Source organism: Bubalus bubalis, chromosome 24, assembly GCF_019923935.1.
Source record: "Bubalus bubalis isolate 160015118507 breed Murrah chromosome 24, NDDB_SH_1, whole genome shotgun sequence".
Taxonomy (NCBI): domain Eukaryota; kingdom Metazoa; phylum Chordata; class Mammalia; order Artiodactyla; family Bovidae; genus Bubalus; species Bubalus bubalis.
In genome coordinates, this window is record NC_059180.1 from 34,525,994 (window position 1) to 34,548,975 (window position 22,982).

A 22,982-nucleotide genomic window follows, 5' to 3' on the forward strand; every position below is an offset into this window, starting at 1 on the left:
GCATGAGGGAGGGTTCGGTGGCAGCCAGGGTGCAGGGGATAGGAGGAGCTGCAGAAAGGGATTTTGGGGTCTGTGGAGGGTTGGCAGGCGGGTTGGGCAGACATGGAGCCCCGGCCGAGGGGGCCCTGCCTGGGGAGACGAGGAAAGAAGCCCCAGGAGAGGAAGTGAATCTGGGCCGCCGAGGCCGCCTTGCCTCGCCCAGACACACCCAGTGCCCGGTCTACCTGACTGGTTCTTCGGCTGGGCCTCCGGTCACTCCCCGCCAGGGAGCTTGACAGACCTGTCACGCAGATCCCTCCCTTGGGATCAAGTTCAAGCTCCTCACCGAGGTTCATAAGGGCCTTCCTGGCGCCGGTAGCTGCTGGTGTGGTCTTTCCCCTGTTTCCTGTGCCCTCGAGCCCAGGTCAGCTTCCAGAGTGCTGGGGGTGGGGGTGGGGTGGGGCCTGGGGAAGGGCAAGAGGGAGGCGGGAAGCTTTCTTAACAGCCCCAGGCTGACCTGGGGTGACCTCTCTGCTTCCCTCTTGCTCAACACTGAGCTACTGTGTTTACATCTCTTGCCACAGTGTCTACCGTCCTGGAACCTCGAAGGCAGGGAGGGACTTCCCTCGCCTGTCAGGGTTCACAGCTCTGCCTCACAGGGTTTTCTGGGGATGATGAAGGGAGCGGCGGCGGCTGCCACTCTTCCAAGGCTCTTATGAAAAGTCTGTTCAGTTGTTGTGTGTGTGGTAGGGACTATAATCCCATCTGAACCTCCATGCTCACTCGTGTCCAGCTCTATGCTATCCTTTGCACCGTAGCCTGCCAGGCTCCTCTGCCCATGGGATTCTCCCAGCAAGAGTACTAGAATGAGTAGCCATTCCCTTGTCCAGGGGATCTTCCAGACCCAGGGATAGAACCTGGGTCTCCTGAATTGCAGGCAGATTCTTTACCATCTGAACCACCTGGGAGAATGTCTAAATAAAGAAGAGATGGATGACATGACTGGGGGAGCTTGGGCTGGGCTGGACCTGGGATAAGACTACAGAAACAGAAGGATGACGGGGGGTCCGAAGTCATCTGGAGAATGGGAAGCAGGTTGAGGGAATTCTGATAGTGCAGGGTGGGGGTGGGAATGGGGCCGGCCTTGGGGACCTGCACAGGGAAGCTCCAAGCAGGGCGGGGAAAGAGCACACCCTCCACCTCGTTATAAGGGTTGCCACTTTCTGAGTAAGGTAAGACTCAACTGTTTTATGTTTTGACATAAGAAGTTACGGAGACTTGTAGGGCCCACTGGGTACTAACCCAGAGGACAGAGGCATGAAGGGTCTGTGCCAGTTGCAGTTACCATCCCGCAACATCGTGGAAACCACTGCATTGAAAAAACCGACTCTCGGGTCCCAAAGGGCTGAGCTCTTCCCCCAGAATCTGAGTAGGCACCGGCTCAATGAACCACCCAGGGACAAAACAGGAATCGGAATGAGAAACAGGAACCAATAAAATCACTTTAATTTGCTACTTTTCATTTTGAAAAATCATTACAGTATCATTTAAAATCCAGCCAGGAAAGATGCCCCAGGACTACTGAGTCCTGCGGACCACTGAGAACGGGTCACCCTAGCATGTGACCACGGGCGGGGCCGACCTCCAGATTGGTGCTGCTTCTTGCTTCCAGGCTAAGACAAGCCGGGCTCGGGGGAGGCTAGGGGGGGATCCAGGTTCCTCTGTGATGAAGGCACAGTGGTGGGGACCAACTAGTGGGGTGCCAGAACAGCCCTCTCCAGTTCCCCCACCCCCAGATTCAGGTTCAGGTCTGAGAGTCCCCAGCAGAGGTCACGCCTGGACTGACCCCACCCCAGTCTGGAGGGACCAAAGCTGAAAAAAGATGTGTGAACCATTTTCTTGGAAAGCTCGCATCTGTGCTCTGGATGAGGGTCAGAGCTGCTGTCCTTCCAGCCACACAGGAACTTGCAGGAGGCGGGAGGGAGGAGAGGGAGGGTTAGAGGCCTGAGAGAGCTGCTCCAGCCCCGGGGTCAAAGTCGGTGAGGGAGTGGGGGGGAGGGGGCGGGCTTATTCTTCAAAGACCGGGCTCCAGATCTGTTAGCAGCTCAGGCCCTTCCCTGATCCCTGAGGAGTGAAGTGTGAAGGCCTCGGCCCGAGTGCCGGGGCTCAGAGCAGCATCTCAGGCGGCCTGCGGGCCAGTTCTCAGTGGGGCTGTTGGTTCCACCATCCATGTCCCCGGAACCAGTGGGTTCTTCAATGTGTAGTGGATACGGAGCTACCCCGAGTCCTCAGCGAGTGACGTGCAAAGTCCCAGGGGTCAGTGGTCACTGGGCCAGCACAGACACTCATGGGCTTCGTTTCTGGAAATGTCTTAACCGTGTGTGCTGGGGTCGGCTCATCATAAACGTCCGTGCTGGGGTCGGCTCATCATAAACGTCCTGTCCTTTCTCATCAAGAGAGCCCCCTTCCAGTGCTGATGCAGGGGGTCCTGGCATGAACATCTGTTACATTTTCCACGAGACTCATGAAGAGGGAGGGTCCAGGCTCACTCATTTCATTCTCTCTGGACCGTTCTGGAATGATGGGGAAGTTGAAAAACAAAACCCCCGGGGGCACCGTGACTGCACATATGGGGTGGAGTGGGGGTGGTCGGAGACTCGGGTGGGGATGTAACTCTGCTGGAGGCAGTCCTTGGAACCGTTCTTGACAAGCCTTTTTCTCTGGCCCTGGAGACGGAGGGCCATTCCCCTGCCGAGCGGGGACCGTAGCGAGGACTGCAGAGTGGGCTGGGGGGGACCCCTCTCACAGGGAGCGACTCCCTCCCATGGGGTGCAGGCCGGTCAGTAGAAGAGCTCCTCGCAGATCCTGCGCGTGTCCTCGGGTGCTGCCACCGTGTAGCCCACCGTCCTGGGGTCTGTGAAGATCTCGTGGTCATTCCCGCCCTGTGAAGACATGAGGCGGATGCAGGCGCCACCTGGTTTGTCCTGGGCCTTGGCCCCTGCCACCCCAGGGCCTGGGACCACCAGAGAAATGAGGACCTCGCGTTTTATTGGGAGCATCTCTCTGCAGCTACCATTCCAGGAGAGGAACAACCCGGGACAGTTGCTACCAAGAAAGGGTTTTTCACCTTCCCTTGAACTGCCTTCCGCTAGGAACATGTAATTATGCCTGTGGAAGAAATCACAATGTTCCCGAAGACCCGTCTAAGGCTTATTTTTCTATCAAGAAAGCAGGCACAGTGGGTGACAGGAATCTCACTGCCATCGATTTGCTTTAACTGCACCCATATGTTCCTAACAGGTCACGGGAGGGCAGACAGGCCAGAGCTGCACTGCCTTTGAACTTCCTGGGACCATGGACATGGTCCATCCCTGAGCTGACGCTGGCCACGCGTGTGGCTGGCCTGACAGACGCGTGACTGGCCACGCATGTGGCTTATTAAGCTTCAACGGGCCCACGTGCCTGGAGACCGAGCCTGCTGACCTGGGCTCAGATCCTGGTTCCAGCACCAGCGACGGGGGCGCTGTGGGCGGCTCCCCGTCTGTGAAGGGGGGATCGTGGCGGAACCGTGCCAGAGGCGCGGAGGTCACCGGTGGACGAGCGGTCCTGTGGCAGCCCCTGGGGCTCAGCGAGTGCGGGGCCCTGTTTTCTTGCTCCCCTCGCCCACTGCGTCCCCAGGAGTTGAGGGCACGTGTCTGGAGGACCTGGGCATGCTGGGGAGAGGGGGTCCGTGATTGTGGGTACCCCCCCACCCCCGGAGCCAGTGCCGCGCCCTCCCCAGTCACACCTGTCTCAGGGAAATGCTGCTTCCACACCCCAGGCCCTGCCCCCTGCTTTCCTTCTTATGGAAATTCCTACACTTTCCTTACAAAAATGGATAAGCAGCCTAATTCAAAAATCTTAAAAAAAATCTGACAACCTTTTAAACGACTGACACCTGAAATTACAGCTGCTCTCGTCTTTGTAAGAACCAGCCACCCCCAAGCAGAAGGCGGAGGTGGTGAGGTTCACAGACCCAGAACAGTCAGCTGCCGGGGCCCAGGTGAGCTGGGTGGAGCCACTTTGGGAGCCGTGACCTTGGAGCCGTGCTGGGGAAGGTGCGTTCCCAGAAGCTGACCAGGCCTTACATGGGCCTCACAAATTTATGTCCCACGAAAGGACTCGGGTCAGCCAGCTCCCACTTCATGGCCAGTGTCTCCTAAACAAATACATGTGTGGGACTTCCCTGGTGGTCCAGTGGCTAAGACCCCCTGCTCCCAAAGCAGGGGGCCCGGGGTTCGATCCCCGGTCAGGGAACTAGATCCCACAGGCCTCAACTAAGGATGCTGAGCGTCGCAACTAAGACGCAGCCAAATAAATAGATGAGTAAATATTTGAAAAACAAAACAATACCAAAACAAGTACGTGTGAAACCAATTCTTACGATGCAACGAAAGATTTCTCTTAGGGCCGCCCGGGTGTGGGGAAGCGAGCACAGCGCACCTAACGGCATCTGACAACAAAGGGAGAACCAAGCCCTGCCCCGTGCAGAGGCCCAGCGCCCCCGGGCACTCTCACTGCTGCGCCACTCACGGACCCTGGAGGAACGCTGGAGGGAGGCAGCGCCCACAACCCGCCTGGCCTGGGCTTGGAAGCTCGAGGGACAGTGGCAAAGTCCACTAACAGGCTGCCTTCCGAGCTGGTCTCTGAGACCGACCCAGACGGCTCCGCTGGCCTCTGTAAAGAATGCAGGGAGGGGCTGAAGGAAGGGAGGCGACGGAGAAGACAGTGACCGCCCATCCGGGAAAGGCTGCCCCTGAAAACCCGCCGGGAGGAGGGGGGTTCACGCCAAGCCTCCAGGGAGCCAGGCTTCACACCATCAGGTTCCCATCACTAGAGGGTCCTTCTGGAGAACGGGTGGGGGCGAGGTGAGGACTCCAAAGGGGGAGCAGAGGAGGCGCCTGCCATTAGGCAGGGAGCAAGGCAGACAGAAGACACCACCTGGGGAGCAGGACCTCTGGGGTAACCAGGCTCAGAGCCGCCACACCCACTCCCCTGGGGAGGGCGTCCCGTGCGGGGACAGCTGGGTGCCCACCACAGCCTCACTTGGCATGAGCATCCTCCAGCCCTGATGGCGGGGGTGCGGGCAGGTAGGGGAGCTGTCTCTGGACCTGAGTCAGCCCCACTACTGTATAAGCCACTGGCTTGTATCGAGCCAAGGTCCAGAGATTCAGATCACCTGTGAAAGCGTAACCGCCCACAGGCCTCTCCCGCGGGGACCTGGCCTCAGAGCACGGCAGGCTCCTCCTGGGCAGCACAGACCTCGCCAGCCAGACTCGGAAGCAGGTCGGGAGAAGCAGAACCCAAACACCAAGCTAGTGAGGGCACCGCCCTCGAGAAAAATACAGCTTCGGTAGTAACGCTTCGGAGGACAGGAAATGGTGGAAATTTCAAAACTGGATTTACATATGCACCGAGGTTACCAGACTCAGCCTCCCCAAGCTCCAGAACAAAGCTCTGGTTTCCTGGGAGAAGAGGGAGGGGGCGGAAGGATGAATAAGCGGTCGTGTTTCCGTTGGGGTGAACCTGGCCGGCCTGAAGGAGAGGCCCCGGCTCAGCCCAGGCCGCCCATTAATATTTAATCCCAGAGAGGCCAAGGTCTGGGCTGCAGGGGAGAGGGTTCCAGTGAAACCTGATTATGCCGATGCTGGAGATAAAGAAGGGGAGCAGGGCTCAGTGTCCCTGACCCAGGTTCCTGCAAGCCACAGACTCGACATGACTTCCAGGGGGTCTGGGCTGCGTGGACACCCGCCCACCGCATAGCCAGGCTCTGCGGCTGCACGAGGATGTTTACCCCGGGGGAGTCCAACAGGCACTTGGCAGATCTCTACTTGTTAGGGGTACAAAGGCCTCCAAGACCAGGCCTCGGCCCAGAGCAGGGATTCGCCCCCTGGTGGCAGGTGACAATCACCGCAAGAGCTTAAAAAATTCATCAGTAAAATTGGGAAAGAACAAAAGATGGGGGGCCAGAGGCCTGGGTAACTCTGAGAGCTCCCACCTCAGGGTATCTCCAGCCACCTGAGGGCCAGGCGCCCGGGGCTCGGGCAGCAGGCCGTGGGTCTGGGGGCTCCCCACCTGACTGCCACATGTGCTGTTCTCCGTGGGTGAGAACAATCTCACTTTGCCAACAAAGGCCCGTCTAGTCAAGACTATGGTTTTTCCAGTGGTCACGTATGGATATGAGAGCTGGACTATAAAGAAAGCTGAGTGCCGAAGAATTGATGGTTTTGAATTGTGGTGTTGGAGAAGACTCTTGAGTCCCTTGGACTGCAAGGAGATCCAACTAAAGGAGATGAGTTCTGAATATTCATTGCAAGGACTGAGGCTGAAGCTGAAGCTCCAACACTATGGCCACCTGATGCGAAGAACTGACTCATTTGAAAAGACCCTGATGCTGGGAAAGGTTGAAGGCAGGAGGAGAAGGGGATGACAGAGGATGAGATGGTTGGATGGCATCACCGACTTGATGGACATGAATTTCAGCAAGCTCCACGAGTTGGAGATGGACAGGGAAGCCTGGTGTGCTGCAGTCCATGGATCGCAAAGAGTTGGACGCAACTGAACTGATCTGACCACAATCTCAAACAACTTTAATGTTTGAAAATGAATGCCCTTAGAGAATGTACTGATTTTTTTTTCCGAGAAAGAAGTAAACAGGGTAAAAAATAATAAGAGCCTGGCACCAGGGACATGAGGTTTTGAAAGGAACCAGGTGACTCCAATGTTGCCTCCAGGGCCGAGAACCAGTGGTTTCAGATCTAGTGATGACCAGGCGGCTCAGTGGTAAAGAAGCCACCTGACAACACAGAAGATACAAGAGACGTGGGTTCGATCCCTGCATCAGAAAGGCCCTCTGGAGGAGGAAACGGCAACCTACTCCAGTATTCCTGCCTGGAAAAATCCCATGGACAGAGGAGCCTGGTGGGCCACAGTCCATGGGGTCACAGAGTCGGTCATGACTGAACAGAACGTGCACACACAAGATGACCTGGCCAGGGGTGGTGGAAAGCGAGCTGGCTGTTGGGCTGAAGTCCCTGGATGATTGACCCTTCCGGTCTGCTGATGGCTCTGGCATATCCTACCTCTGATCCATAAAAAGGGGTTCAGAGCTGTGAGGGGTCCTGGCTCGGGAAGCTGATGCTATGAACACCAGTGCCCCCTGGGGGCCCACTCTCCCTGACCAGGAATGCTGGGGCGGGCAGGGGCCACTCCTGCCTCGGGCCTGGTCCAGTCAGCCACCGTCCTGTCCTCTGGACCCTGGAGGCCATGGACTGTTGTGTCTGGAAGGAAGGCGGGCCCCCGGTGGACACCTGGAACCTGTGGCTCCTCTGTACCCCATTCTAGCTTTTGCTCCTCTCAGCGGGGGCACAGGGGTCTTCTCGGCCAGGCTGAGACCCTTTAATCTGGTCCAACCTCCTCCGGGGGGCTCCCCTCACCCCGCTAACAAAGCCTGCCATCAGCCACCTGAGACCTAGTCCTTAGATTTCACCAGAGAAAGGAGTAGTGAGTGAGGTGGGTCTGACCCCAGGACACAGTGCTTTTGCTGGGGGCCCTGGAGATGCCTTGAGAACGCTGGGCACGGCGAGGAAGTCCTGACTGTGGCTAAAGACCTACGAGCATCTCGAGGGTAGCTGGGTACCACTCACAATGGTGACGCGTCATCCGCCCCGTGGGCCCCAACCTCACAAAGCGCCCTCAGCCCCAGGTGAGCCTTATCCGAACTTCCTTAAAGGCAGTGGCTCCTGGATGCAGGCCAGGCTTGCCCCACTGCCTGCCCTATTAAGACCTCACTTTGTTCTTGAGCCTTCCGAAGGGGACCCATGCCCCAGTGGACGGCCCAGGGCACTGAGGCCCAGGAAGAGACAGACTTGCTTGTGGTCACCGCGCCGGGCTTCTGGGGGCGCAGATTTGGGTACTCTCAAGCCCACTGCCCCTCTCCACCACGTGGGTTTTAGGGAGAGTGATCGCAGTGCTTTGGAAGTAAGGGGAGAGAATGACTAGGGAGGGGCTTCCAGAGCCCACTCAGGGGTGATCCTCTGTGGGGGCCCTGCCTTCCCTGGCTGCGGTGGGGACGGGGCAGACCCCGTGGAAGTGTCCAGCTCAGGGTCTGGCGCTGAGGAAGTACTTGAGAAGTTTCGTTTTCTTCTCTTTTTCAATTAGACAGTTTAAAGTTTTAGTTTTCAATATATAGCACCTTCAGGCAGTTCAGAAATGTAAAGAATAGGATTTGGTCACAGCGGGCAGTCCCTCTCCCCTCCTCACCCCTACCCTCACAGTTAACTCTGGAGTTTGTTTCTGGGGTATCTTTTCAGACTCCCTGTGTGTCCGGACGCGCAAACGTGAGGAGAGAGGACTTCTCTGTCTTTAGACAGTCACGCAGCCTGTTACCCCGCTGTGTTCACTCCATCTCCTCCTGCGAAGGGCGGGGTCCTAGCTGGGCCGGCCCCTCTCTGAAGCCCTTTCTACACATGGAGGAGAGAATCGAGAGCTGAATCAACCAGAGCGGAACTGCAGAGTCAGAGTCCATCAGTGGGTAATGGGTTCAGATGTGTTTTCATGCTGCAGTGACTTAAAGCCAAGATGTTTATTAAAAAAAGCATTAAACAAGCAGAAGCACTGTTGCCTGGGAATTCAGGAAGGCTGGGGGTGATTTGGCAGCCCCCCAGACAGCGAGGCAGAGTGGTCTGGGTCTTCTTCCCAAGCCCTGGCTGTCTCCCTCCCCACGGCAAACCAAGGCCCCCAGGGCTGGACCCAGGGCCTTTAACCTGAACTCCGAGCTGGGTTTAGGACACTGGTTGTTGTGACTGCTGGAGAGGATGAGGGGGTTTCCAGCACTGACAAGAGTTTAGAAAAGCAAAGGCCAGCCTCTTGCTTCTCCCCTCTGCTCTCTGGAGGTGCTCAGGGTGGGCTGGGGGTCGGGGAAGACACAGGGGACCCCATACAACGTCAGATCCCATCAGAGGGAAACTGAGTCTGCTGAGCTTGGCAGGGAAATGGTTTTTCACCCAGTACTCAGCTCAGGTGCCACCTCCCTGGAAGCCAGCAAAGACATTTGCCTGGCACAAAGGGAAAAAACAGCTTTCAGAATGTCTGTCACCGAATAGGAAAAGAAGCGTAAAGCTAGCGCCTGAGCTGCTCTGTGCGTCAGGACGGTCAAAGAGTTAGATGGCTGGGCCGCTAACTCCCGTTTCCGGGAAAACCACTGACAAAGAAGACCAGAGAAGAGGGCCGAGGATGACGCAAGAAGGGTTCACCACAGCGTTCGTTACAAGAGCAAAGAGCCGCAACCCAAAACGGCCTCTGCTAGGGAAATGGGTCAAAAGACTGTGCCTAATCGCTAGAATATTATACGGCCATCAAACGTTTGTCTTCAAAATATATTCCCTGATGCAGGGGCGGGAATGAAGTATGTTGAGAACAAAAGCAACAACGAAAGGAGTGAACGTGCCAGGTCCCACAGTTGGGGTCATGGACAGACGTGCAGACGGGCTGGGCGGCGTGCCAGCTGCGACTCACAAGCGCCTTCTACTTGCCTCCTCACGCCGCTTCTCGTTTTCTACAATGAATGCCTGTTAATTAAGGATTGAGTCAGGGGGAGGGGGACCTCCATTTCGCAGCACCCATTTTTTAAAGGTACGTAAGATTAAAAAAGAAGGTAACTGATACACTACTATGTGTAGTAAAGACTCCTCCCGCCAAAGCAGGAGACACAGGGATTTTTCAGTCCTTGGGTTGAGAAAATCCCTTGAGGAGGAACGGCAATGCACTCCAGCGTTCTTGCCTGGGAAATCCCAGGGACAGAGGGGTCTGGTGGGTGACAGACCACAGGGTCACAAAGAGTCAGACACGACTCCGAGACTGAGCACGCAGGCACAACGAGAACCAACTGCATAGCACAGGGAAGCCTACTCAATGCTCTGTGGTGACGTAAGTGGGAAGGAAATCCCAAAGAGAGGGGCGGTGTGTATACACAGCTGATTCACCGCTGTACTGCAGAAAGTAAGAGAACATTAAAAAGTGACTATACTCCAGTAAGGGCTTCCCTGGTAGCTCAGCTGGTGAAGAATCTGCCTGCAGTGCAGGAGACCCCGGTTCAATTCTTGGGTCGGGAAGATCCTCTGGAGGAGGGGATGGCAACCCACTCCGGTATTCTTATTCTGGAGAATCCCTGTGGACAGAGGAGCCTGGCGGGCTATGATCCATGGGGTTGCAAAGAGTCGGACATGACTGAGGGACTACGCCCAGCACAGCACATACTCCAATAAAAGTTAAAACAACAATAATAAACCACAAAACAGACTGATGTGTGGTAAGGCAGTGGTTAAACAGAAAACTCTCTAATTCCTACATGAAAAATTCCCCAAAGAAGTAGTTTATTGATTACCTCAAGGAGTGCACTCCACTCTGCAAAGCCCCAACTAAGGCCTCAGATGGCTGTTTACGCAGAGCAAGAAGGCCATGGTCACAGAATATTCTGTTTTGGCCCGTCTGAAGAGCCTGCTTCTCATACTAAAGGACCGGCTCAAAGCTGGGGAGACGGGGGAGGTATCTGGCCGTCTCTTAGATCCTGGGGGTAATGTCATTTGCTCGCTTTGCCTCAGACAGTGACTTTCTTCCCCCAATTCTTTGCCTGAATTCAAAAGCACTTCTGCCTCAAAGCATTTCAACAAAAGGAGGTGGTTATAAACCATTTCTCTCCATCACTGAGAGAGAGGCTCAGTGATACAGCTCCTGAGAAGCATGGGGTTCTCTGGGGAACGAGACAACCGTGCCCGCTGGAGAGACGGTCTGTGGACTGGGAAGTATACTCATTGTGGGGAGCTGGCTCTGGGGTCGTCAGCTCTATCATTAGCTGTGTGACCTTGGGAAGGTTAACCTCACTGAGACCCAGGTTTATAATTTTTTTTCTGGCCACGCCACTCCGTTTGTGGGATCTTAGTTCCCTGCCCAGGGATTGAACCCAGGCCCGTGGCAGTGGAAGCTTGGAGTCCCAACCGCTGGACCGCCAGGCAAGTCCCCCAGTTTTATGATTCAGAAAGCAGGCCTTGAGACTATACCATCTGGAAGTCCCTTTCCTGCAGGAAGACTAACACGTGGAGATCTTACTGAAAAAGGCAGGTCCACGTAGAACGTGTGTGCTAAGTTGCCCAGTCGTGTCTGACTTTTTCTAACACCATGGACTGTAGCCCGCCAGACTTCTCTGTGGGATTCTCCAGGCAAGAATACAGGAGTGGGCTGCCATTTCCTCCTCCAGGGGATCTTCTCAATCCAGGGATCGAACCTCCATCTCTTACATCTCTTGCACTGGCAGGTGGATTCTTTAGCATTAGCACCACCTTGGAAGCCTCCCACGTGGAACAGACTTTAGTAAAACAGCACAAACCCTGGGTGTTTTGCTGGAGGAATTGAAGACGCCGTCCATGCCGTCTTTCTGCAGCACTGGCTGCTACAGGGCAGCCACAAGCCTGAGAAAGGAGCCTGACAGCAAGGTAGCGACCACACTGCGTGGCCCGTGGGGAAGCAGAGGGACACGAGGTGAGAGACGGTGAAGGGAGGCGGCCCTTGGCGGGGCAGTGGCCATTAGGGGCGCACCTCCTCGGGGCCTTGATGGCGGCAACGCCTCTTGGTCGGGCTCGCGGAGACCTGCCTGTCCTCAGGAGAGCCCCGAGGCTCTGGGGAAATCCCTTTGGCTGGCGCTGGCCTCTCCACACTGGGCTCTGCTCTCAGCCCCCAGTTCAGATTCAGTCCTGGACCGGGGGTTCCTGACCGCGCCCCTGGGACAGCCCCCTACCCCGTGAGTGATGCCCAGATCTGACCCTGCACCTCATCTCTCCTGAATGTCAGACCCACGAGATTCCCATTCTCCTACCATTCAGGGCTCCTCGTGCCTAATCAAGATGAATGCCTCTGGGAAAAATACGGTGAAAAATAAAAAGGGTAAGGGCTTCGAAACGAAAGAGGGTATGATGACAGCCCCAGGTCTTGTTCTGGAAGGTGCTCGGGTGGGCGACACTCAACGCCACACTGAAAGGCTCTATCCTTACCTCCAGAGGCGGCAGGTGTCTGAGCTCAGAGACACCCCGCAGGACAGAAGCCACCACCCAGTGTCAGCCAGGCTGCCGGGCGAAGTGTGGGGGGGGAAAAGCCCCTCTGTCTGTCCTTCCCCTCAACCTAAACTGAACAACACGGCTGCTAACACCCTTCCATACTTACTGGCATGGTTTTGTCACCGAAGAAATAGATGGTCTTATAGCCATCCTTCTCCACATGTTCCAGGCAGTACCTCTTGTCCCAGCCATCGGGGAAGACGTCGAAGCTGATCTGGCCTCCTGCCGAGCGGGGAGAGACACACAAGCCAGAGATGCAAAGGAGGTTAATGATGTGTCACTGAAAAAAACGTGCACTTCAAGCTAGTCTGTAACTGGAGCCCCAAGGTTGACTTTTATTACCCTGGCTTGCTAATTACCATACTTTAGGGGTAACTTCAATCACTCCAGTGTTCTCGCCTGGAGAATCCCAGGGATGGGGGAGCCTGGTGGGCTGCCGTCTATGGGGTCGCACAGAGTTGGACACGACTGAAGTGCTTTGCAGCAGTAGCGGTAGGGGTAGCTTCTAGGATTTTTTTTTTCCCTAAATAATTGTTGCTGTGGTTGTTTTATTTTTAGTTAAGGTATGGATATATACATATATTTTTTGATGTGGCTCATTTTTAAAGTCTTTACTGAACTTGTTACAATGTTGCTTCTCTTTTACGTTTTGTTTTTTTGGCCCGGAGGCATGCGGGATCTTAGGTCCCTGACCAGCGATAGAACCTACCACCCCTGTATTCGTAGACGAAGTCCTAACCACTGGAGGGGGGAATTTCTAGGGAAGTCCCTAGAAATTAATTTTGGCATTACGCTTCCCCCGCTCTGGACATCATTTCACTTAAAATCTAAAAATCTGAAGTCTGAAGAAGAGACGCAGCATGCTGACTCAGAGTGAGAACCACGTCTGCCTCTGCAGGGCAGGGTTAGACGCTGAAGCGGCCCGGCGTGCAGGCTGCCAATTGCCTGCTGCAGCCCTGCTCACCTCCAGCCACACCACGCTCTCGCTGCATCCTCCCAACAGCAGGATGCACCCAGCTTGCTGTGCAGGAAAATGAAAATCCCACGGATGGCGATTTTCCACACAGCTTTCATGGGCAACAAAAAACCCTTTCAAGGCTTTGTTGGGACACTTAACAGCCCACCCATTTATCTTTTACACAGAGTCCCCCTGCAGCTCTAGTTTTCTGGCAAGGGTATGCTCGCTTATTAGAGCTGGTGAAAGGAGAGGGCTTTAAGAAACGGGTCACCAGCACTGACAGTAGAAACCTGTCTGCTTAAAGCTGGGCGTGTTCCACCTGATTGCAAGGTGGAGACGCCCGGCGCTGCAAGAGGGGCTCTGCATCAGACACAGCAACAGCCGCGCTGGCCGGTCACTGTCGGCAGAAGCTCCGGGAACCTAGACGAGAGCCTGCTCCTTTCTGGGCCCTGTTTCTTGATCTGTAAAATAAGCACAAGTGACTTCTAAGGTTCTCTGCAGGTCACACGTTACAGGATTTCAGACACATTTGACTTACTTGACCTAACGGGCCCCCTCTGACCCCTGCCCTGTCCCATCTCTTCTACGGAGTCACCCACGTGCTGTCCTCTGCCCAAAGGTGTGCGGATAAGTTCTCACTCTTCAAGCGCACATGTGTGCGTGTGTGTGTGTGTTCAGTCAAGGCCTGTAGCCCTCCAGGCTCCTCTGTTCACAGGGTTCTCCAGGCAAGAATGCTGGAGTGGGTGGCCATTCCCTTCTCCAGGAGAGCTCCCTGACCCAGGGATCGAACCTGAGTCTCTTGCATCTCCTGCCTTGGCAGGTGGATTCTTTACCACAAGTGCCACCTGGGAAGCCCCTTCGTCACACAGTTCATCAAGCAAGATGCTCTCGTTTTTGAGCAGGAGAAGCATTTGGAGGAGAATCCTGCTGGGTGAGGATTCAGAACCAGCAGCCTGGAATTCATCTCCTAGTCTGGCAAGTTGCTGCTACGGCTGATTCTGCAGGACAGTGGTTTTTTCAAAAATTTATTTTAGGCTGTGCTGCAAATCTGGAAAACTCAGCAGTGGCCACAGGACTGGAAAAGGTCAGTTTTCATTCCAGTCCCAAAGAAAGGCAATGCCAAAGAATGCTCAAACTACCGCACAATTGCACTCATCTCACACGCTAGTAAAGTAATGCTCAAAATTCTCCAAGCCAGGCTTCAGCAATACGTGAACCGTGAACTTCCTGATGTTCAAGCTGGTTTTCGAAAAGGCAGAGGAACCAGAGATCAAATTGCCAACATCCGCTGGATCATGGAAAAAGCCAAGAGAGTTCCAGAAAAACATCTATTTCTGCTTTATTGACTATGCCAAAGCCTTTGACTGTGTGGATCACAAGAAACTGTGGAAAATTCTGAAGGAGATGGGAATACCAGACCACCTGATCTGCCTCTTGAGAAATTTGTATGCAGGTCAGGAAGCAACAGTTAGAACTGGACATGGAACAACAGACTGGTTCCAAATAGGAAAAGGAGTACGTCAAGGTTGTATATTGTCACCCTGTTTATTTAATTTATATGCAGAGTACATCATGAGAAACGCTGGACTGGAAGAAACACAAGCTGGAATCAAGATTGCCGGGAGAAATATCAATAACCTCAGATATGCAGATGACACCACCCTTATGGCAGAAAGTGAAGAGGAACTCAAAAGCCTCTTGATGAAAGTGAAAGTGGAGAGTGAAAAAGTTGGCTTAAAGCTCAACATTCAGAAAATGAAGATCATGGCATCTGGCCCCATCACTTCATGGGAAATAGATGGGGAAACTGTGGAAACAGTGTCAGACTTTATTTTTTTGGGCTCCAAAATCACTGCAGATAGTGACTGCAGCCATGAAATTAAAAGACGCTTACTCCTTAGAAGGAAAGTTATGACCAACCTAGATAGCATATTCAAAAGCAGAGACATTACTTTGCCAACAAAGGTCCATCTAGTCAAGGCTATGGCTTTTCCTGTGGTCATGTATGGATGTGAGAGTTGGACTATAAAGAAAGCTGAGTGCCGAAGAATTGATGCTTTTGAACTGTGGTGTTGGAGAAGACTCTTGAGAGTCCCTTGGACTGCAAGGAGATCCAGCCAGTCCATTCTGAAGGAGATCGGCCCTGGGTGTTCTTTGGAAGGAATGATGCTAAAGCTGAAACTCCAGTATTTTGGCCACCTCATGCGCAGAGCTGACTCATTGGAAAAGACTCTGATGCTGGGAGGGATTGGGGGCAGGAGGAGAAGGGGACGCCAGAGGATGAGATGGCTGGATGGCATCACTGACTCAATGGACTTGAGTCTGAGTGAACTCTGGGAGTTGGTGATGGACAGGGAGGCCTGGCGTGCTGTGATTCACGGGGTCGCAAAGAGTCGGACACGACTGAGCAACTGAACTGAACTGAACTGTGCTGTGTAACACGCAGGATTAGTTCCCCGACCAGGGATTGAACCCATGCCCCCCTGTTTTGGGAGTGCAGCGTCTCAACCACTGGACTGCCAGGGAAGTCCCAGGCGAGTGCTTTCCTTCTTATGGACGGGCCACCTGTAAAATCCTGCTGCCCATCAGCAAACTGAGCACTGAGTCCAAGAGCTGAACTTGGACTGGGCCGTATGGCTGTCACCAGCCCCATGTGGCTCATGAGCCCTGAACTTGAACTGAGTCCAAGTCCAAGAGCACATCGGCCCACAGCCACCTCCCAGCATGAACCCCTCAGACATATGGTACCTATGGAAAACGTGAGGCCTTTCCCAGCAAACTCTTTTCGCAGATCCTCCACGAACTTTTGTCTTATGTTTTCTTTCTGAGGAAAACAAAAAGATACCGCGAGTCTAGAGCAGTAGACAGCAGGCTTTCTTGGCCACAGACAGGCACACCACGTGTCCGCACACCCGGGCTATTTCAGGAAGACTCACCTGATCGAGCTCGTAGAACTCAATGCGTTCTTCCTGGCTGCAGCTTCTTCCGATCGGCGACACGTTCAGCATCCCGTTACGGAACTCTATGAAAGTGCCCCTGGGCGGGAGGGGAAGGGGAGAGGGGTCCCGGGAACACATTTGAGCAACATGGCAGAAGGACAGATGGGCTAAGAGGCAGGCAATTCCATAGGCAGAGGCGGGTGCAATCAACATGTGGAGGAGCTGTGCTGGGCCGTGGCCCGTGAGCCCTGAACTGTGGCTGATCCGAAAGGAGACGAGTGTTTAGAGATTTCATATGAAAAAGTGTACCTCACTAATAAGGCTTTCCTTACTTTTAAAATATTTACTTATTTGGCTGAGCTGGGTCTTAGTTGCAGCATGAGGGACCTAGTTCCCTGAACAGGGATCGAACGTGGGCCCCCTGCATTGGGCGTGTGGAGTCTTAGCCACTGGACTACCAGGGAGGTCCTGATAACGCTTTACATTGACCATATTTGACATGACTGTATTTTGGATATATTTGGTTAAATAAAGCATATTAAAATGAATTTCACTTGTTCCTTTCTTTCCTAAAAACCAAAAAACCCAGGACCACAGAAAGCTCAAAAAATATATTACATTTCAGCTGGACAGTGCTGCTCTTGGGCAGAGAATGTTACAGCGAGCAAAGAGCTATGGAAACAATTACTAGCTCTTCACGCTCCCCGAGGAATCTGAAAGTATCTATCCAGACATCGTGGCCAGTGATTTAGTGAAATGCTGCTTTTCACCAAGCAAAGAGACACAGGAAAAGCTGCTGAGGTCAGTAACAGTACTGTGAAGATGAGTGCCAGGCATGGGGCTGGGACCAGATTCCAGGCCAAGGCAAGCCACAGTTTACCAGGTGACCTTGGGCACCGCTCTGAGCCTCAGAAAGGGGCTAAGGGCACTCGCTCTAAGCCCCCGAAGGAGCTCCTGAAATCTTTATGTAAAAGTACTTTGCTAACTGACTAGCAATGAATACTCAATCAGGTAAAGTGAAAACGGCAAAGTCTCCCTCACTGGACCCTCCCCTGCTGTGCTCCACTTGCAGAGCAAGAGGCAAACGTGTGTATACTGGAGACACTATTCCAACCCCCCGCCCAGCTGTCCTGGACTCTGTACAGCCCAGCCGGTCCCCTACTCCGTCTACATGTACACGGGGGTGGGGGGCAATGGTTATCATGCGGGGGCAGGGATCCTAGGCCTGTGGGTCCTAAACTGTCAGTAAAAGGGCTCTATTGTTTCCCCAGCTCAAGGACACATCATTACTCTCATTCCTGAGAAAGGGAGGGCGGCTGATGCGTTGTTGAATGGCTTCTAACACCAGGACTAAGGCGATCGATCAAGCATTCACTTCCCCCCTGAAGATCTGGACTATCTGACATCTCACTGCACCTGCCCGACCTGTGCGGGGCATAGAGTGAGGCCCACGAGAAATGTGGGCAAATGCTGCTCAGAGGGTCTCAGCTCTGCCTCCTGAATCCACCAGGAACCCTGGGCTAATTCAGTCGCAACTCTGCACGCTGGTCTCTCACTAGATGACATCCTGAGAATGGGAGTGGATCTTACCCTCTTTTTATTTTCCCTTAACGCTTAGCTCAAAGTAAAGACTGAACTGACCTGAATTTCTAATTTACGCAAATGTCAACACCACAGGGTAACGAAGGCTCATAGGTCACCTCCCAGTTCCAACAAAAACGGATCTGAAGGTCCGCCCGCCTCATCCACCCCGCTTCCTGGGACAGACAAGAAAAGACGAGAAAACCAAAAGCCCCGCCCTCTGAGAGGAGGAGCCGAGCAGGGCCACCTGATTCAGGAACTCAGTCTTCAAAGCGCAGCATCTCTTGAGATTCAACTGCCTTTTCAGAAATGTTTCACCTCCTAATCACTAGGGTGTCACACATTAAGTGCAGAAGACAGAAGAGAATGAAAAGTATTTCAAAGAACCACCTGTAACCTCATTACCCAGAAACAGCCACTGTTAGCATCCGGTCCGTTTCCTGCCAATCTTTTAATTGTGGCATGTGTGCATGTTACTATTATTATTTAAAAATGGGAATTGAGATGATAAGTGTTTGGAGCAAGAGGCAGGTTCACAAATCAATGTCTAGAGAGGTCAGAACAATGAGACACACAGCCTGTGAAAGGCTGGAGACGGTGGTGGGGGGGGCAGCACTGAGCCTGTGCCCCTCGCCAGCTGCTGCCATGCTGAGGGCAGGCATTGAACTACTGGGTCTTCAGATGCAACAGAAACCGGGAGCCCGGACATTTAAAATCAGACTTTCAAATGACAGCCCTGGGACTTCCCTGGTGGTCCACTGGTTAAGAATTCACCTGCCAAGGCAGGGGACACAGTTTGATCCCTGGTCTGGGAAGATTCCACATGCTTTGGGGCAACTAAGCCGGGAACTCTAGAGCCCTCGAGCTGCACACGGAGTCCAGTGCTCTGCACTGCACCTGGGGTAGGCCCCGCTCGCCACAGCTAGAAAAAAGCCCATGCATTGCAGCAAAGACCCAGCACAGCCAAAAATAAACGAATGAATGAATGGGTAAAAATGAAAAAACGACAGCACTTAATTCAGATTGTATTGAACAGCGGGGCCGAGTGAACTTGGATCTGGGGGGGATTGGGTCCAGGGGCTGAGAGTTTTGGCCCCCCAGCTGGGCCGATGCGTTTCCCACGCTGCTGTGTCACAGGCAGGGGCCTTGACTGGCAGTCTTTCAAAGCATGGAGCTTTCAATTCCTGTCATGTGGACACGCCATCATTTATATAATCATTTGTCCACTGCTAGGACTTCTCTGATGGCTCAGACGGTAAAGCGTCTGTCTACAATGCGGGAGACCCGGGTTCAATCCCTGAGTTGGGAAGATCCGCTAGAGAAGGCAATGGCACCCCACTCCAGTACTCTTGCCTGGAAAATCCCATGGACAGAGGAGCCTGGTAGGCTACAGTCCATGGGGTCGCAAAGAGTCGGACACGACTGAGCGACTTCACTCTCACTTCTCCTTTCACTTTCCTTTCGTCCACTGCGGGCCTCGCAGAAGGTTTCCGGTGGCCCTTGTAAGCACTGTGCTGTGGAGTTAACTGAGCCCCAACCCGCCAGATGACGTGACGCCATACTCCAGCGGCACTTTGTTGCTAAGAGCAAACCTACCTCTTCTTCGGGAGCTTGATTTTTGCGATGTAGCTCAGACAGTAGTTGATTAAATCCTGGATTAGGGCTTCACCCAGGTGACCTTGAATATTCTAGATAAAGAAAATGCTGATGTTACTTGACACAGTGGGAGATGTTTTCAAATGGCTTTCCAGCCAAGCCAGGTTTTCAGCCACCGCGGGCTGAAGGTCAGCTGGCGGGGGTGGGTGACACCCAGCTTTCCTCCTCTCCCTTTCTTATTTGCTGAAAACATCGGGCAAACCAGAAAGGGCTTCAGTCAGAATCATTTCCTGCTTCATTACTCAAGATTTTTATGTTCATTATCTCTCAAAGTACTTCCTGGAAGCCCCTGAAGAGTTTATTTGTTGCTGCTTTTATCCCATTAAAATATCTGCAGACACGGATAGAAAACATATTTGTTTCACTTCAGTTTCCTCTTCTGTCTGAACAGAATGATCCTAATGGTAATAAGAGCTACACAGGACTGCGTAAAAAATGTCTGTAGCAAGGCAGCCTGCACTGGTCTCTGCTACCATAACAGAAATATTAATTACCCTTAAAAAGCAATTATAAAAGTTAAGTTAGCAATTTGGAATGTGTGATCGTCACATGGTTCAACATCCAAAATGTAAAAAACGAGGGTGAAGATTCATTACCACTCAGCCCCCGGAGGCATTCAAGTACCTTTCCAGAAAACATTTGACTAGTAGTCTGTCGTAGTCTGGATACTTACAAACCTACCTGTTTACACAAGAGTTTCCCATCTCTGTATGCTACCAAGCCATTTTCTGGAAACACGTAATCATATTTTTTAATAACTGCCAACAAAACAAAAGAAACTTTAGAATGCAATGAATTGAACCTTGTGTTTCTATTTCTTCATTAACACGTGGCCAACAAAACTGTTAAACTCCAACACTGACCTATCTTAACAGATTGGGAGGGTGGAATAAAGCTCCTTAAAAATTTTTTTAAAAGACGCTTTGTTATCAATTTAACAGATGATGACTGGTCTGCAGACTGGAGAGTTGGTGGTGGGTCACTGCGTGTCTCTGCCTTCCGCCTGTTTATTTGTAAAGGCAAGTGGAAGCCAACGATGGCTCCCAAACCCCACTGTAACCTGCGTCATCCGGACAGTGAGGAAAACCTGCCGAATTTGAGGCTATGCTCCCGGAGTTTCTGAATCAGAACCTGCAGGGGCCGGATTAAGAAATCAGATGATGTTTTTTCAAAAAAGCTCTTCAGGTGATTCTTAAGACCACCCACATCAATCTTGCCTGCGTTCATCCTGTCATTTCAGTCGTGTCCGACTCTGTGTGACCCCATGGACTGTAGCCCACCAGGCTTCTCTGTCCACAGGGATTCTCCAGGCAAGAACACTAGAGTGGGTTGCCATTCCCTCCTCCAGGGGATCTTCCTGACCCAGGAATGGAACCCACATTTCCTTCATTGGAGGCAGATTCTTTACTGCTGAGCCACAGGGGAAGCCCATACCCATCTGGATGGTCTCAAACTTCAGGCGCTTCTTATAGTGCAGATTCCCAGGCACGGTGTGTTGGGTGGGGGCCAAGTGCTGCATTTGAATGAGGTCCCCAGGTGATTCTCATACAGGTGGGTCTTTTACTTTCTTCTGGCTTTTGACTGTTTTGAATCTGGTGTTTCCACTCACACTCTGAAAGGTAAGACACTGTCCTACACTAACAAAACCTCTCTGAGCCTGTGGTTAAATACATGATCAGAGGCAGAAAGGGCAATCAGGACCAGGTAATGGGGTCTTAGTGTGCCCCATTACGTTGTTTATACGGGCTTTCCAGGTGGGCTCAGTGGTATAGAATCCACCTGCCAATGCAGAAGACTCAGGGTTGATCCCTGGATCGGGAAGATCCCCTAGAGTAGGAAATGGCAACCCACTCCAGTATTCTTACCTGGGAAATCCCACGGACAGAGCAGCCTGGCGGGCTACAGTTCACGGGGTTGCAAAGAGTGGGACATGATTGAGTAAATTAAACAACAAACAACAACATGTTGTTTATGGCGTTTCTAAACAGAGCACCTACAAGGACAATTAGTGAAAGAGGAACAGAGAGCTTTGTTTTGGGCGGCACCCCAAGACATGCGGGATCTTAGTTCCCCAACCAGAGACTTGAACCCACGACCCCCGCAGTGGAAGCATGGAGTCTGAACCACTGGGACCATCAGGGAAGCCCAGAACAGAGGGTTTTAAAGGTCCCCCATAGATTACTCTTTCAGTAACCGGTCGGATACATACAGCCCACACAGATTTGCACTGGATGGTATTACATCTCGAGGAGTGGTTCTCAATTGGGGGTGACGCTGCCTCGGGGGACATCTCTGGTGTCTGGCGGCGCGTGTGGTTGTCACCCTGGCTGAGGGGGCGCTGCTGGCATCAAGTGAGCGGAGGCCGCGGATGCTGCTCAACAGCGTCCGGTGCACCGGACAACAGAGAGTTCTTGGCCCTGGACATCAATGGTGCCAAAGAGAAAGCTCAGGCCCTCGAGGTCTCCACCCACTGTTTCTCACAGGGCCCCGTCTCAGGAACCCCAGCGGTGCTGGGGCCATGAAGACGAATAATCCATAGTCCCAGTCTTCAAGACAGACAGAAGCAGACAGTCTCCAATACTCAGCGCTACATAAGCAGCTCTAGAATCTCCCAAAGGCAGTTGCTGAAGTACGATTCTCAGGCCCTGCGGATCCACTGCGTCAGTCTCTGGCTTCCTGGGCCCGGGGGTCTGGATTCTGGTTCCCTAGTAGGGGAGGAGCCTTGGGTGACTCTGGGAAACACTGAGCGGTAGGACAACAGAGGTGGGCGTGAAAACCCACAGGACCCCACAGCACCCAGGTGAGCAGGGCGTCTGGACGGTGCCCAAACTGAGGCCAGGAAGGCAGTAAATGGATATCAGCAAGAAGGATTCCAGGCCGAGACACAGACACCCACGTTTCTAGGTCCATCTGTCCACGTGTCTGAGTACCAACTGCTTCACCAGCAGCTTCAGAAATGTATTTATAGCATTAAAAAAAAAAAAAAAAAAAAAAAAACAGAAAAACTAAGGGCAGAGAAAATGTTCCCTGATCGAGGAAGCAGGAAGGCTGCCCCACAGGCAGGAGGGTTCAGGGCTGTAACCACGACACTAAGTGGCGATGGGTCCCGACAACCTCACAAGAAGTTACTGTTTCACCAAAACCTAATGAGCAAAGCAGAGCCTACCGTCATCTCCCAGCTGCTCCTGTACTTTCTCAAAGTCCGACCCGCCGACGACACCAATTTTGATCTTCTGCCTCAGTTTTTGCAGAAAGCAATCCATGTCTTTGGTAATTTTCTGCATTTCAAAAAGGAAAATAAACAGTCAGGAGACATGCAGGAATCGGGAGATTAAGACCCCCAAGAGTAACGCAACCTTTACTCTCATACTTGTCTATCTGCTTCTACGTCTACAGGTAAGACCAACTGTTTGGCTGTGCTTTTTGGACACTGGGGAGTCCCTGGTGGCTCAGATGGTAAAGCGTACGCCCGCAATGCAGGAGACCTGAGTTCTATCCCTGGGTCGGGAAGATCCCCTGCAGAAGGAAATGGCTACCCACTCCAGTATTCTTGCCTGGAAAATCCCATGGATGGAGGAGCCTGGTGGGCTACAGTCCATGGGATTGCAAAGAGTCAGACACAACTAGGTGACTTCACTTTCACTTTTCACTTAGGGACATCAAGTTATCAGAAAAAAAAAACAACAAAAACTTGTTAAATTAAAATTTTTACCTGGCTTAAAA

At 52.9% G+C, this 22,982-nt stretch overlaps 1 protein-coding gene across 4 annotated transcripts in view; it reads right to left on the reverse strand.

Moving 5' to 3' along the window:
* Positions 1-1,456: 1,456 nt before the first annotated feature.
* The window catches only part of PMM2 (phosphomannomutase 2), a 30,510-nt gene continuing 8,984 nt past the window's right edge, over positions 1,457-22,982 (reverse strand). Inside the window, exons 2-9 of one of the 4 annotated variants that reach the window (XM_044936268.2) lie at positions 22,426-22,537; positions 19,941-20,017; positions 19,200-19,291; positions 16,020-16,119; positions 15,832-15,907; positions 12,232-12,347; positions 3,463-3,692; positions 1,457-2,921 (exon numbers count right to left, since the gene is read on the reverse strand). In XM_044936268.2, coding sequence (XP_044792203.1) covers positions 2,534-2,921; positions 3,463-3,692; positions 12,232-12,347; positions 15,832-15,907; positions 16,020-16,119; positions 19,200-19,291; positions 19,941-20,017; positions 22,426-22,537 — 1,191 coding nt within the window. In that variant the 3' untranslated portion in view covers positions 1,457-2,533. Of the gene's footprint in view, positions 2,922-3,462; positions 3,693-8,182; positions 8,481-8,587; positions 9,588-12,231; positions 12,348-15,831; positions 15,908-16,019; positions 16,120-19,199; positions 19,292-19,940; positions 20,018-22,425; positions 22,538-22,982 lie in introns of those variants that run through there. The other 3 variants (XM_006063385.4, XM_044936269.2, XM_006063387.4) reach the window with 3 other exon arrangements.